At 41.9% G+C, this 13844-nt stretch overlaps 1 protein-coding gene across 2 annotated transcripts in view; it reads left to right on the forward strand.

Annotated features, from left to right (window-relative positions):
• Nucleotides 1–727: 727 nt before the first annotated feature.
• Nucleotides 728–13844, forward strand: part of CEP85 (centrosomal protein 85) — a gene marked incomplete at both ends in the record, with an annotated part of 36543 nt that continues 23426 nt past the window's right edge. Inside the window, 2 exons of one of the 2 annotated variants that reach the window (XM_080692794.1) lie at nucleotides 728–782; nucleotides 6677–6829. In XM_080692794.1, coding sequence (XP_080548920.1) covers nucleotides 728–782; nucleotides 6677–6829 — 208 coding nt within the window. The remainder of the gene's footprint in view (nucleotides 783–6676; nucleotides 6830–13844) is intronic. The other variant, XM_080692795.1, reaches the window with a different exon arrangement.

Consider the following 13844-nt stretch of genomic DNA (forward strand, 5'->3'; position numbering starts at 1 on the left):
ATGAATGTAAGTAAAGTATTGCCTTCAGTTTTATGAACCACTTTAGAAAACTAGTCAAAGCTGGGGGTGGTGGCACACACTTGTAATCCCAGTACTTGGGAGGCTGAGACAGGAGGATTGCAGGTTCGCAGCAGCCTCAGCTACTTAGTGAGGTCCTCTGCGACTTAATGAGACCCTAAATTTCAAAATAAACAATAAAATTAGGGCTAGAGGTATAGCTCAGAGGTAGAATGCCTCTGGGTTCAATCTCCAGTACCATTAAAAAAACTCCAAAAAACAGAAAACTAGTCACACCCAAGGGGGGCAGTCATAGGAACTTTGATGTACTGGTAGTTGCTCAGAGACACAAATGAAACAATGGAGATTGTAACTGGTATTGGAAGTGGAGAGGTCTTGTAGTACTAAGCTCCCAACCTGTGAGATCTGATACTGTCTCCAGGTTGATAGTATGAGATTGTGAGTTGAATTAGAGAATTCTAATTCAAATGCAGAATTGCTTTCTTGACACAATTAGTGTCAGAAGATCAGACGCTTGTTGTAAAGAGTAAGTATAGTAGATCTGTTCTCTGAATGGTTATAAAAATGTTCCCGTTTACCCGACACCATAGGTAAACGGGAATGATGATGGATGATGTCAGGTAAACGGGAACTGAGTTACAGGGAATTAAGAGGTCCTAGAGAGTTCTGATTGGTTATTCCTTCATTCTGCAGTTTTGTCAGATAGCTGATGGCCATGCAAGAGAAGTACACAAGTGAGAGGACCTCTCATGCCACTTCACCAGGTCAGTAGCCAAAGTTTTCTGGATTAATTTCGGACTCTTATTTCGTCTTCTTTAAGGGAAATTCTGAACACATCATTCACTGATATGCTGGTACTAAAAGAAAAAATAATAATGGAGCTACACTGAATATTAAAACAGATCTGGAGCTGGACATAGTGGTGCATACTAGTAATTCCAGCACTTGGGAGTCTGAGATTGTAGGATCGCAGGTTCGAGATAGCCGTAACTACTTAGTGAGGCCCTCCAACTTAATGAGACCTTGTTTCTAAATAAAGAATAAAAAATAGGGCTAGCCAGGCATGGGGTGCACGCTTGTAATCCCAGCATTTGGGAGGCTGAGACAGGAGAATCACAGTTGGCAGACAGCCTTAGGTACTACTTAGTGAGGCCCTTTGCAATTCAGACCCTCTTTCAAAATAAAGAATAAAAAATATGGCTGGGAGCCGGGCGTGGTGGCGCACGCTTGTAATCCCAGCATTTGGGAGGCTGAGACCAGAGGATCGCGGTTCGTGGACAGCCTCAGCTACTTAGGTCCTCCACAACTCAGTGCGACCCAGTTTCAAAATAAAGAATAAAAAATAGGGCAGGGGTATAGCTTGGAGGTAGAGTGCCCTGGGTTTCATCCCCAGACCTGCAAAAAAAAAAAAAAAAAAAAATAGGGCTGGGTATGTAGTTTGGAGGAAGAATGCCCCTGGTTTTAATCCCTAGTACTGCAAAAAAACAGGTCTCTCAGGGAATAGTTATTTATCCTTGGCCCTGCATGTTTTTCAATAAGACCATGTAATTGTTTAGAGGGGCGGACACAAAAAGAGTTGGGCCAGGCATGGTGGCTTTTGCTTGTAATCCCAGCATTAGGGAGGCTGGAGACTGGAGGATCGAGTTTGTGCAGAGAGCCTCAGCTACTTAGCAGTGCCTCTCAGCCCTTTGCAACTCTGAGACCCTGTTTCAAAAATAAAAAATAAGCTGGGCGTGGTGGCACACACTTGTAATCCCAGCATTTGGGAGGCTGAGACAGGAGGATCGTGTTCGCAGACAGCCTCAGGTACTTACTGAGACCCTCTGCAACTCACTGAGACCCTGTTTCAAAATAAAGAATAAAAAATAGGGCTGGGGATGTAGCTCATCGGTAGAATGCCTCTGGGTTCCATCCCCCGTACCCCCCCCCCCCCACACACACATATAAATAAAAAGAGTTGGAACAGAATGACTTTGGAACTAGTTCGATTTGAAATCATTAAGACACAACATCACTACTGTGTTCTGTGTAGTCTTTGTAGTACTCTGGGTGGGTTCGTCATCTGCTAGCCCACAAAGATCAGAATTCTTGGATGCAAACAGTCTGTTTTGCTGTCATTAGAGACTTGGGAATTTGTCTCTAGGATAGATTTATAAGATTTTAAAAGTTCAGTAGATATACTAAGTAGATATTTTAAGTATATATAGCAGATGTGTAAATATATATGTAGGCATTCAGTTGACAAGGCTTATTTCCAACCAGTAGCATTTTTTATTTTTTACAATTTTTTATTTATTTTTGTTTTTTATTTTTTGTAGTACTGGGGATGGAACCCAGGGGCGTTCTACGTCTGAGCTACACCTGCAGCCCTATTTTTTATTCTTTATTTTGAAACAGGGTCTCCCTAAGTTGTGAAGGGCCTCACTAAGTAGCTGAAACTGTCAGCAAACCCGTAATCTTCCTCAGTACTGGGATTACAAACATGGGCCTCATGCCCAACTATTTTTCATTTCTTTATTGGTGCATTGTAGTCATACATCTTAATGGGGTACAAGATGATGGAGGCATACATGCTCTCATCACTCATTTAGCTCTTCCTCACTTGATAAGTAGCATTTTAGAGAAATAACTTCTTGAATTTTGAGGTATTTATCAAGAAAATACATTTTATTCAGCTAAGTATTTGTTTTATTCAACTTTAAATTCCCATAGTATCTTACTGATAGTAGACATCTGGTACATATTTGTGGTATTCTCCTAGACTTGCTGCCTTGCATACAGGAGGCACTAATATAAGCGTTTGTTGAATCTATTCAAGATTCACTCAATAAATACTGAATATTTTCTGTGTGCCCTGCACTTAGAGATGGATTGTAGTTCTTTATGACATTATGTGTGTAATGCAAGATTTTGGAATGTAGCAATTCCTAGCAAAGCTTCTTGCCTTTCTGATAACTTTGTCTCTGTAGTACCTCACTAAGATTAATAAGAGTCTTTGCTATAGCAAAAACAAAACAAAAACCCTGGGTTTTAATATTTGATAATGATGCAACTGAAAGGACATGTGACTTAACACAAGATTGAGCTTAGGCTGGGGATATTGGTACATGCTTGTAAGCCCAGCTGCTCAGGAGATTGAGGCAGGAGGATCACTCAGGCCAGTTTGGGCACTATAACAAGACTCTTTCTTAAAAAAAAAATTAATTAGCTGGGTGTGGTGGTGTACACTTGTAATCCCCACACTTGGGAGGTGGAGACAAAAGAGACCCTGTTTCCAAATAAAAAGGTATAAAAATAGGTCTGGGACTGTAGCCCGGAGGTAGAAGGGTTTCTAGGAACCCCAGTACCACCAAAAAAAAAAAAAAAAAAAAAAAAAAAAAAAAAAAAAAATTAAATAAATAATAATAATAATAATTTAAAAATTGTTCAGGTTTCAAACTTAAAATTCAAAATAAGCACAGTCTCTATAAATATACAAAAACTTTGATTATTTTTGGTGCTAGAGATCATACTCATGCTAGGCACACAGTCTACCACTGAGCTACATTCCCTACCTCTCAAACATACTTTTATTTTAAAATATCTCTTTAGTAGCTGGACCTGGTGGTGCACACTTGTAATTTCAACATTTGGGAGGCTGAGACAGGAGGACCGCTGTTCGAAGACACTATTAGGGCCTCACTATTTAGTGAGGCCCTTTGCAACTCAGTGAGACCCTGTTTCAAAAAACAAAAAATAAAAATAATAGGGCTGGGGGTGTAGCTCAGAGGTAGAATACCCCTGAGTTCCATCCCTGGTACCGCCAAAAATAAATAAATAAATCTCTTAAGATGAAAATATTGGGCAGGTGTCTGGAAAAGTAGTAGTAATAAGGACAGGAAGATTAGTAGTAATAAAGATTGGTTTCCAGTAGCAGACCAGGAATGTGATTCAAACAGTTTTAACTATTTCAAAAGACCTGGCAAGAATTATATACTAACTAGAGAGATAAAGCCATAATTGACTCACCAAGAGGTCAGATTGCCTTGCTTCTGACTAGAATCACACCAATTTAGTACTATAGTAATGGTCTCTAATCTTGTTGCTTAGAAGCTCTGATGGTTGACTATCTTTTTGTGTATGTATATGTGGGGGGGTGCTGGGGATTAAATCCAGGGGCATTCTACCTCCGAGCTACACCCCCAGCCCTATTTTTTAATTTTTATTTTGAAACAGGGTCTCACTGAGTTGTAAATGGCCTCACTAAGTGGCTGAGGCTGTCTGAGAACCTGTATCCTTCTGTTTCAGCCTCCCAAGTACTGGGATTACAAGCATGTGCCACCACACCTGGCTACTATCTTGTCTATTTTGCTGGGTGTGGTGGCACACGCTTGTAATCCCCGCGCTTGGGAGGCTGAGACAGGAAGATCACACAGGTTTGAAGCCAGCCTCAGCTGCTTAGTGAGGCTCTTAGTAACTTAGTGAGACCCTGTTTCCAAATAAAATATAAAATAGGGCTGGGGGTATAGCCTGGAGGTAGAAAGCCCCTGGATTTTACCCCTACTACCACCAAAAAAAATATTATAAGAGAGGTATGGTAATGCGTGCCTATAAACCCAGTACTTGGAAAGCTGAGATGGATGGATGGCAAGTTCAAAGACAGCCTCAGCAACTTAGTGAGGCCTTTAGCAAGGTAGAGAGACTCCCATTTCAAAATAAAAAATAAAATAGGTCTGGGGTGTATCAGAGATAGTATGCCCTGGAGTTCAATCTCTACTACCCCCACACACACACACACACTACAGATTACTGAGTATGTATAAATTGGGCATATTCTTTCAAATCAAGCAGTTCAGTATGACCCAAAGAATAAAAGTCCATGGGGAAAGTTATTTTGCCTTCAACAGAAAATGGAAGTAAAGGTAACAAGAAGAAAATAAGTTAAAAGATAACAGAAACTGGGCATGGTGGTACATGTCTCTAACCCCAGCACTTGGGAGGCTGAGACAAGAGCACTGCACAACCTCAGCAATTTACAAGACCCTCAACCATTTAGTGAGACACTGTTTCAAAATAAAAAGAGCAGAGCTCACATCTGCAATCCCAGTACTTAGGAGGGTGAAACAGGATTGTAGGTTCAAGGACAGCCTCAATAATTTATACTCTTAGCAACATAGTGAGATGCTGTTTCAAAACAAGAAATAAACTGGGCATAGTGGCTCGCACTTGTAATCCCAGCATGGGAGGCTGAGACAGGAGGATCGCAGTTCCCAGACAGCCTCAGCTACTTAGTCCCTTTGCAAGGAGGATCGTGCAGGTTTGAAGCCAGCCACGCTGGTTTAAGAGACCCTGTTTACAAATTAAAAAAAAAAAAAGTATAAAATAGGTGGGGGAGTGTAGCCCCGAGGTAGAAGGGCTTCCAGGAACCCCAGTACCACCAAAAAAAGAAAGAAGGAAGGAAGGAAGGAAGGAAGGAGCTGGAGCCAGGCATGGTGGCACACGCTTGTAATCCCAGCATTTGGGAGCCTGAGTCAGGAGGATTGCACAGGTTCAAAGCCAGTCTTAACAAGGGGTGAGAGTAGCTTGGAGGTAGAATGCCCCTGGGTTCAATCCCTACTATATAAAATAAATAAATAAATAAATAAATAAATAAATAAATAAATAAATAAATAAAGGTGCCAGGCTCCTATAATCTCAGTATTTGGGAGGCTGAGACAGGATGATTGCAGGTTTGAGGCTAGCCTCTGCAATTTAGCAAGACCTTCAATAACTTAATGAGACCCTGTTTCCTTTTTCTTTTTTCTTTTTCTTTTTTCTTTTGTGGTACTGAATCCATAGACCATCTACTTCTGAGCTATACCCCTTCCCTTTTTTTTTCATTTTGAAACAGTTTTACTAGGTTGATGAGAGTCTACTTGCTAAGGTTGTCCTTGAACCCTCGATCTTCCTGTCTTAGCCTCCCAAGTACTTTGAGGTTTCAATAAATAGTAGCTGCTACTGAATATGATTGTTTTTGGTCCCAGCACTCCTGGGTTCTTGGTCTTATTTCAATCTTTGAACATTCCCACTTAAAATTTCCTAACTCAGCCGGGCGTGGTGGCGCACGCTTGTAATCCCAGCATTTGGGAGGCTGAGACTGGAGAATTGCGGTTCATGGCCAGCCTCAGCTACTTAGTAAGGCCATCTGCAACTCAGTGAGACCCGGTTTCAATATAAAGAATAAAAAAAGATAGGGCAGGGGGTGTAGCTTGGAGGTCAAATACCCCTGGGTTCCATCCCCAGACCCACCAAAAGAAAAAAAAAAATCCTAACTCAGAGTTAAGAGAAATAGGCATGGGAGTGAGACAGGGGTAGAGTATTGCTAATCTCTCATAGGTTTGAGGGATTTTTTTTTTTTTCCGGTACTGAAGATTGAACCCAGGACCTTCTACCTTCAGACTCTACCCTACAGACCCTCCTTTTTTAAAAATTTGAAACAAGTCTTGCTAAGTTGCTGAGGGTCTTTGCAGATTGCTGAGGCTGGCCTCAAATTTACATCCTCCTGTCTCAGCCTCCCAAGTATGAGGATTACAGGCATGCACCACCATACCTGACTTTTAACTGGTTTTTTTTAAAAAAATGGCTCAAGGAGTTACCTCAACTGGTTCACAGTAAAAATAGAAAGTGCTTCTTGTTTCAGGTTCCAATGCAATTCCGAAGGGCAGTTCCTTGGGGACTGAATGGCAGACTCCAGTTATCTCGGAGGCATTTCGGAGCCGCTTCAGCCGATGTTCAAGTGTAGCTGACAGTGGGGACACAGCCATTGGCACATCATGCTCCGACATTGCAGAAGGTAAAGTCAGATGAATGATTTCATTACCAGCACTATGTCATCGTTTCACATTGAGTTGAAGATGTATTGTCATTTTGAGACTATTCATAAGGTCAACTATTCAGTCAAGGAGTCAGCTTGACTCTTCTATTTTTAGGACCTGAAGATGGAAGCTAGGGGCCCTCCACTTCTGTGCTATACCTCTAGCCTTTTGTAGTTTGAAATGGGGACTTGCTAAGTTACCACAAGCTAGGCTCAAACCTCTGACTCTGGCTAGACACGGTGGTTCACGCCTGTAATCCCAGTACTTGGGACGCTGAGACAAGAGAATCACAGGTTAGAGGACAACCTCAGCAAGTAGTGAGGCTCTCATCAATCCAGTGAGAGCCTGTTTCAGAATAAAAAATAAAATAAGACTGAGGGTATGGCTCAGAGGTAGAATGTCCCCGGGTTCAATCCTCAGTACCACAGAAAACAAACAAAAAATCCTGCCATCCTCTTGTCTCAGCCCTCTAAACACTGGGGTTACAAGGCATGTGCTACTAACCCAACAGGTTCCCAGCTATTTTTACTTTTTATTTGGAAACAAAGTCTCACTAAGTTGCTGAGGGCCTTGCTAAATTTCAAAGCTAACCTTCAATCTGCAATCCTCCTGTTTTAGCCTCCCAAGTGCTGGGATTATAGGGTGTACAGGTGGGTAACAGCTAGGTTCAAACCTGTGATCCTAGCTTTTTTTTTTTTTTTTTTTCTTCAGTACTGGGGATGGAACCCTGGGGCATTCTACCTCCGAGCTACACCCCCAGCCCTATTTTTATTCTTTATTTTGAAACAGGGTGTCACTGAGTTGCAAAGGGCCTCACTAAGTTGCTGAGGCTGTCTATGAACCTCAATCCTCCCATCTCTGCCTCCTTAATGCTGGTATTATAAGTGTGCACTACCACGCTAAAGCTGATAGGCTCCTTAGCCTCAAGTCTTTGTGCTGTCAAGATTAGTTTTGTAAAGCTTGAGTTCACAGTCTGCTTTTCCTGCAAATCCTCATTGTTCTCATTACTTGGAGGACAAAAGCTCAAAGCCTTCAGGTGTTCTGTGGCCTGGCTCTACTCAGCTCATTCTAGGATTCGTTCTCTTGGTGTTGCCAAGACTGCCATCTGTATTGTGAAGATACAGACCTGTTTCTTATTTGTTTTTTCTTATTTGTGGTACAGGGATGAAACCCAGGGGCCTTCTACCTATAGGCTACACCTCAGCCCTTTCTATTTTATTTTTTGCACTACTGGACATTGAACCCCAGGGCATTCTACCTCTGAGCTACACAGCCCTATTTTTCTTTTTTCTTTTTTGGTGGTACTGGGGTTCCTGGAAGCCCTTCTACCTCTGGGCTACACTCCCAGACCTATTTTATTTTGGGAAACAGGGTCTCTTAAGCCAGCATGGCTGGCTTCAAACCTGCCCGATCCTCCTGTCTCCGCCTCCCAAGCGCGGGGATTACAAGCGTGCGCCACCACGCCCGGCAGCTTTCTTGTATCTTTATTATCTCTACCCCTTGTTTTTACACTGCTGGACTATACTTTGCCAAGGGTATTTTTTTTTTCCTTTTAGATAATGAGTGCCTGGAGGGTAGTTATTATGATAATAATTAATTACTACTTACTATTACTTTGTGATCAGTACTATGTCCTATTATTACTACATTATTTCATTAGTGCTATTAAGAACTCACTCAGCCTGGTGGTGTATGCTTGTAATATCAGTACTTAGAAGGCGGAGACAGGAGGATTGCAGTTCACAAACAACCTCTACTACTTATTCTGGCTATCAGCAACTTAGGCCCTGTTTCAAAATAAAAAAATAAAAACTAGAGCAGGGGGTATAGTTGAGGTAGAATGCCCTTGAGTTTAATCCCCAGTTCTGAAAAAAAAAAAAAAATTGGGAGGCTCAAATAGCAGGATTGCAGGTTCAAGAAGGACAGCCTCAAAACCTAGCAAGATCCTGTTTAAAAATAAAAAATAGCTCAGAGGTAAAATGCCCCTGTGTTCAATCCCCACCACCTTAAAAAAAAGAAAAAGAAAGAAAGAAAGAAAAAGTAGCCGGGTGTGGTGGCACACATTTGTAATCTCAGCATTTGGGAGATTGAGACAGGAGGATTGTAGTTCACAGACAGCCTCAGCTACTTAGTGAGGCCCTCTGCAACTCAGTGAGACCCTGTTTCAAAATAAAGAATAAAAATTAGGGCTGGGGGTATAGCTCAGAGGTAGAATGCCCCTGGGTACTATCCCCAGGACCACAAAAATGGGTACCATCCCCAGTACCACAAAAATACATATATATTTTTTTTTGGTGGTACTGAGGTTCTACCTCAGGGCTACACTTCTACCTTCTACCTCCAGGCTACACTACCAGACCTATTTTTATACTTTTTTTATTTGGAAACAGGGTCTCTTAAGCCAGTGCAGCTGGCTTCGAAACTGCGCGATCCTCCTGTCTCCGCCTCCCCAATGCAGGGATTATAAGTGTGCACCACCATGCCCGGCAAAAATAATTTTTTCTTTTCTTTTCTTTTTTCTTTTTTTTTTTTTCTTTCTTTTTTTTTCAGGTCTGGGGATGGAACTCAGGGGCATTCTACTTCTGAGCTACAACCCCAGCCCTAGTTTTTATTCTTTATTTGGAAACAGAGTCTCACTAAGTTGATGAGGATCTCCCTAAGTAGCTGAGGCTGTATGTGAACCGCGATCCTCCTGTCTCAGCCTCCCAAATGCTGGGATTACAAGTGTGCGCCACCATGCCCAGCTGTGGGGCCGTATTTCTTTTTTCTTTTTTTTTCTTTTTTTTTGGTGGTACTGGGGTTCCTGGAAGCCCTTCTACCTCTGGACTACACTCCCAGACCTTTTTTTTTTTTTTTTAATTTGAAAACAGGGTCTCTTAAGCCAGTGCGGCTGGCTTTGAACCTGCGCGATCCTCCTGTCTCTGCCTCCCAAGCGCGGGGATTACAAGGGTGCGCCACCATGTCCGGCCATGGGACCCTATTTCAAAATAAAAAATAAAGCCAGGTGTGGTGGCGCACGCTTGTAATCCCCGCGCTTGGGAGGCGGAGACAGGAGGATCGCGCAGGTTCGAAGCCAGCCGCGCGCGCTGGCTTAGGAGACCCTGTTTCTAAATAAAAATATAAAAATAGGTCTGGGAGTGTAGCCCAGAGGTAGAAGGGCTTCCAGGAACCCCAGTACCACCAAAAATAAATAAATAAATAAATAATAAAAAAGGCTGGGGATGTAACACAGAGATAGAATGCCCCTGGGTTCAGTTTCTAATACCAACAACAAAAAACTTAATATCCATTTAATTTTGACTTTTGACTTCTTAAGATTTTATCTACCTATACAGTCATGGAACCTTTTCTTTTCTTTTCTTTTCTTTTTTTTTTTTTTTTTTTTTTTTGGTGGTACTGGGGTTCCTGGAAGCCCTTCTACCTCCGGGCTACACTCCCAGACCTATTTTATATTTTTGAAACAGGGTATCTTAGGCCAGCGTGGCTGGCTTCGAACCTGCGCGATCCTCTTGTCTCCGCCTCCCAAGCGCCGGGATTACAAGTGTGTGCCACCACGCCCGGCATGGAACCTTTTCATTTTGACTACCATCTCTGGCTACTAGTGCCGTGTGTGTGTGTGTGTTTGTGTGTATGTGTGTGTGTGTGTGTGTGTGTGTGTTACTGGGAATGAACCCAGGTTTGGTCTAACACTGAGCCACATCCCCACTCCTTTTTATTTTATTTTGAAATAGGGTTCTTGCCAAGTTACTGAGCCTGACCTCACATTTGCAGTCTTCTTTGCTTTGCCTCCCACATACTGAGATTTTATAGGCATGTGTTGCTATGCCTGGTAAAAAACTGTTCTTGGCCGGGTATGGTGGCACCTGCTTGTAATCCCATTACATTGGAGGCTGAGACAGGAGTATCACAGGTCACAGCCAGCCTCAGCTGCTTAGTGAGGCCCTCTACAACTTAGACCCTTTTTCAAAATAAAGAACAAAAAATAGGTCAGAGATTGTAGCTCAGAGATAAAATGCCCCTCAATTCAATCCCCAGTACTGCAAAAACAACAAACAAAATAAACCTGTTCTTTAACCCAGAAATTGCTTTCTTTTTTGGTTCTAAGAGGCTAATCAGAAATTATTTAGAGCCAGGCATGGTGGCGCACACTTGTAATCCCAGCATTCAGGAGGCTGAGACCAGAGGATCGCGGTTCACAGACAGCCTCAGCTACTTAGTGAGGCCCTCCGCAACTTAGTGAGATCCTGTTTCAAAATAAAAAATATAAAACAGGGCAGGGAGTGTAGCCTCGAGGTCAAATAACTCTGGGTTCTATCCCTAGACCCGCCAAGAAAGGAAGGAAGGAAGGAAGGAAGGAAGGAAGGAAGGAAGGAAGGAAGGAAAGAAGGAAGACTTAGAGCCAGGTAATCCCAGTACTTGGGAGGCTGATACAGGAGGATCGCAGGTTCCAGGACAGCCTCAGCAAGTAGTAAGACTCACTAAGCTAGCAAGACCCTGTTTCAAAATAAAAAAGAGAAAGGGCTGGGTGTGTAGCTCAAAGGTAGACTGCTGCCCTGGATTCAATTCTTAGTACCAAAAAAAGAAAAGAAAAGAAAATAGAAAAATTATTTAGGTTTTTGTTTGTGTGGTTTTATTTCACTGTGGCCTTTATGTATCCCCAAGATTATTTGAATATAGGAAATGAGGTACTCTGCACCTGCTATAAAGAATAACTTGGCTTGCCCATGTTGTTGTTTTTGTAGGAGGAGGAGGAGTAGTTATAGTAGTACGTGGGATTGAGCCCAGAAGCATTCTACCTCCAAGCTACACCCCTAGCCTGATTTTATATTTCTTACTTGGAAACAGGGTTGCATTATGTTTGTGAGAGCCTTGCTAAATTGCTGAGGGAAGCTGGCTTTGAACCTGTTATCCCTCTGTCTCAGCTTCCCAAGTACCAGGATTACAAGTGTGTGCCACCATGCCCACCTTGCCCATATTTTTATTTTTTTATTTGTTATTGTGGTACTGGATATTAAAACCAGGGGCAGAATATTCTGCCTCTGAGTTATACCCCCCAGCCTTATTTATTTGTTTATTTATTTTTATTTTGAAACAGGGTCCCATTAAGTTGATGAGGGCCTTACCAAATTGCTAAGGCTGGCTGTGAACTTGTGATTCCCGACTCTGCCTCCCAAGTACTGGGATTACAGGCATGCACCACCATGCTTGGCTTGCCCGTGTTTTGTTTTGTTTTTGGTGGTACTGCAGTTCCTGGAAACCCTTCTACCTCCTGGGCTACACTCCTAGACCTATTTTTATACTTTTTTATTTGGAAACAGGGTCTCTTAAGCCAGCACCGCTGGCTTTGAACCTGCGCGATCCTCCTGTCTCCACCTCCCAAGCACGGGGATTACAAGCGTGTGCCATCACGCCCGGCCTTTGCCCTTGTTTTTAAACAACTACTTAGAAGATGAAAACTCATCTGTATTTATATAATTCTAGAAAAACTGCAATATCTTTTCTTATTAATTGAATGGGCTCTGTGTTAGTTGATAGAAGAAGACAGATTGATAGTATCTCTTCCCATGTTAGATGTGCTTAATTTGGAAAAAAATACCAGGCATAGTTAAAAAGAAAGATTGTATTTCTTATTCTCTTTCTCAGTTTTCTGCCTGTTAAAAGTAATAGGTAGAGCCAGATGTGGTGGCGCATGCTTGTAATCCCATGGTTGGGGAGGCCAAGACAGGAGGATTGCACAGGTTTGAAGCCAACCTCAGCTACTTAGTAAGGCTTTCAGCAACTTAGTGAGACCCTGTTTCCAAATAAAATATAAAATAGGTCTGGGAATATAGCCCAGAGGTAGAAAAGCCCCTGGGTTCCACCCCAGTACCACCCAAAAAAAAAAAAAAAAAAGTAATAGGTATGTGACCTTACATTCCCATCTTAATTACTTACAGCCCACATTATTCCTATAACCTGTAATCCTCCTCAAAGTAGTGCTTGGAAGTTGGAAATAGGTAGAAAAGTGAACCTTACTGCAGCAGGTTTAATCAGAGAGTTATCTCTAAGACCAGGTAGGCACCAAAAGAAATATAAGTCTAGTCTGAAGTTAAAGAGTTAAAATCACAGTTGAGATTTTAATTTGAGAGGCAGGGGTATGATGGTACATGCCTGTAATCCCAATACTTGAGAGGCTGACACAGGAGGATCACAGGTTTGAGGCCAGCCTCAGCTACTTAGTGAAGCCCTGTTTGTTTGGCTTTGGTTTTTAGAGTCCATGATTAGTATTTATTTGTATAAAAGGAGACCGAGTCTAGTAGAACAAAGGGTTAATTTAGTTTTTTCAACAGATTAAAATAGTATCTTAAAAGTAGGCGTCTGTTATAAAAATTGCAAGAAAAATTAACACAATAATACAAACAGCTTAAGTAAATGAGACCCTGTTTCAAAATAAAAAATAAAGGCTGGGGGTGTAGTTCTGATGTATAATGCTCCTGAGTTCAATCCCTAATATAAAAAAAAAAAATCATAGTTAAATACAAACAAGGGTACAAATGAAAGGTAAAATATAAAACAGACTATTTGATTGTACCCACTTGAGAGTGCTCAAGTGAGAGTGAAACCTGAGAGTTACTAAAAATAACATTGCATATCCAGGCAGTCAGGTCTGGGATGTGGGAGAGAGAACAAAACCCTGACTCAGATGCTGTGCTCCCTGCTTTTAATACTGAGTGGGGCTGTCTGGTTCGCCTCATTCTTAGGTTAATTCCGATTCTTTGCTCACCGTCGCTAGGGAGATTTTAGAGGCCACAGAGTATTCTGGCATCAATCACTTGGAAAGGATATCTTTATTATATTGGATTACAGTTTGGAGTTGCCCTGCTCCAGAAGAGTAGGACCCAAAAGTAAGTGATTTTCTTTTCAGTTTTCAGCTTTGCTTATTGACTGATAGATTTTTATTCAGGTACAGAAGACAGATTATAAGTTAAAAGTGAAGCCATTATTGCCTTCTGT

Source organism: Muscardinus avellanarius (genome assembly GCF_963383645.1).
Source record: "Muscardinus avellanarius genome assembly, chromosome: 3".
Taxonomy (NCBI): domain Eukaryota; kingdom Metazoa; phylum Chordata; class Mammalia; order Rodentia; family Gliridae; genus Muscardinus; species Muscardinus avellanarius.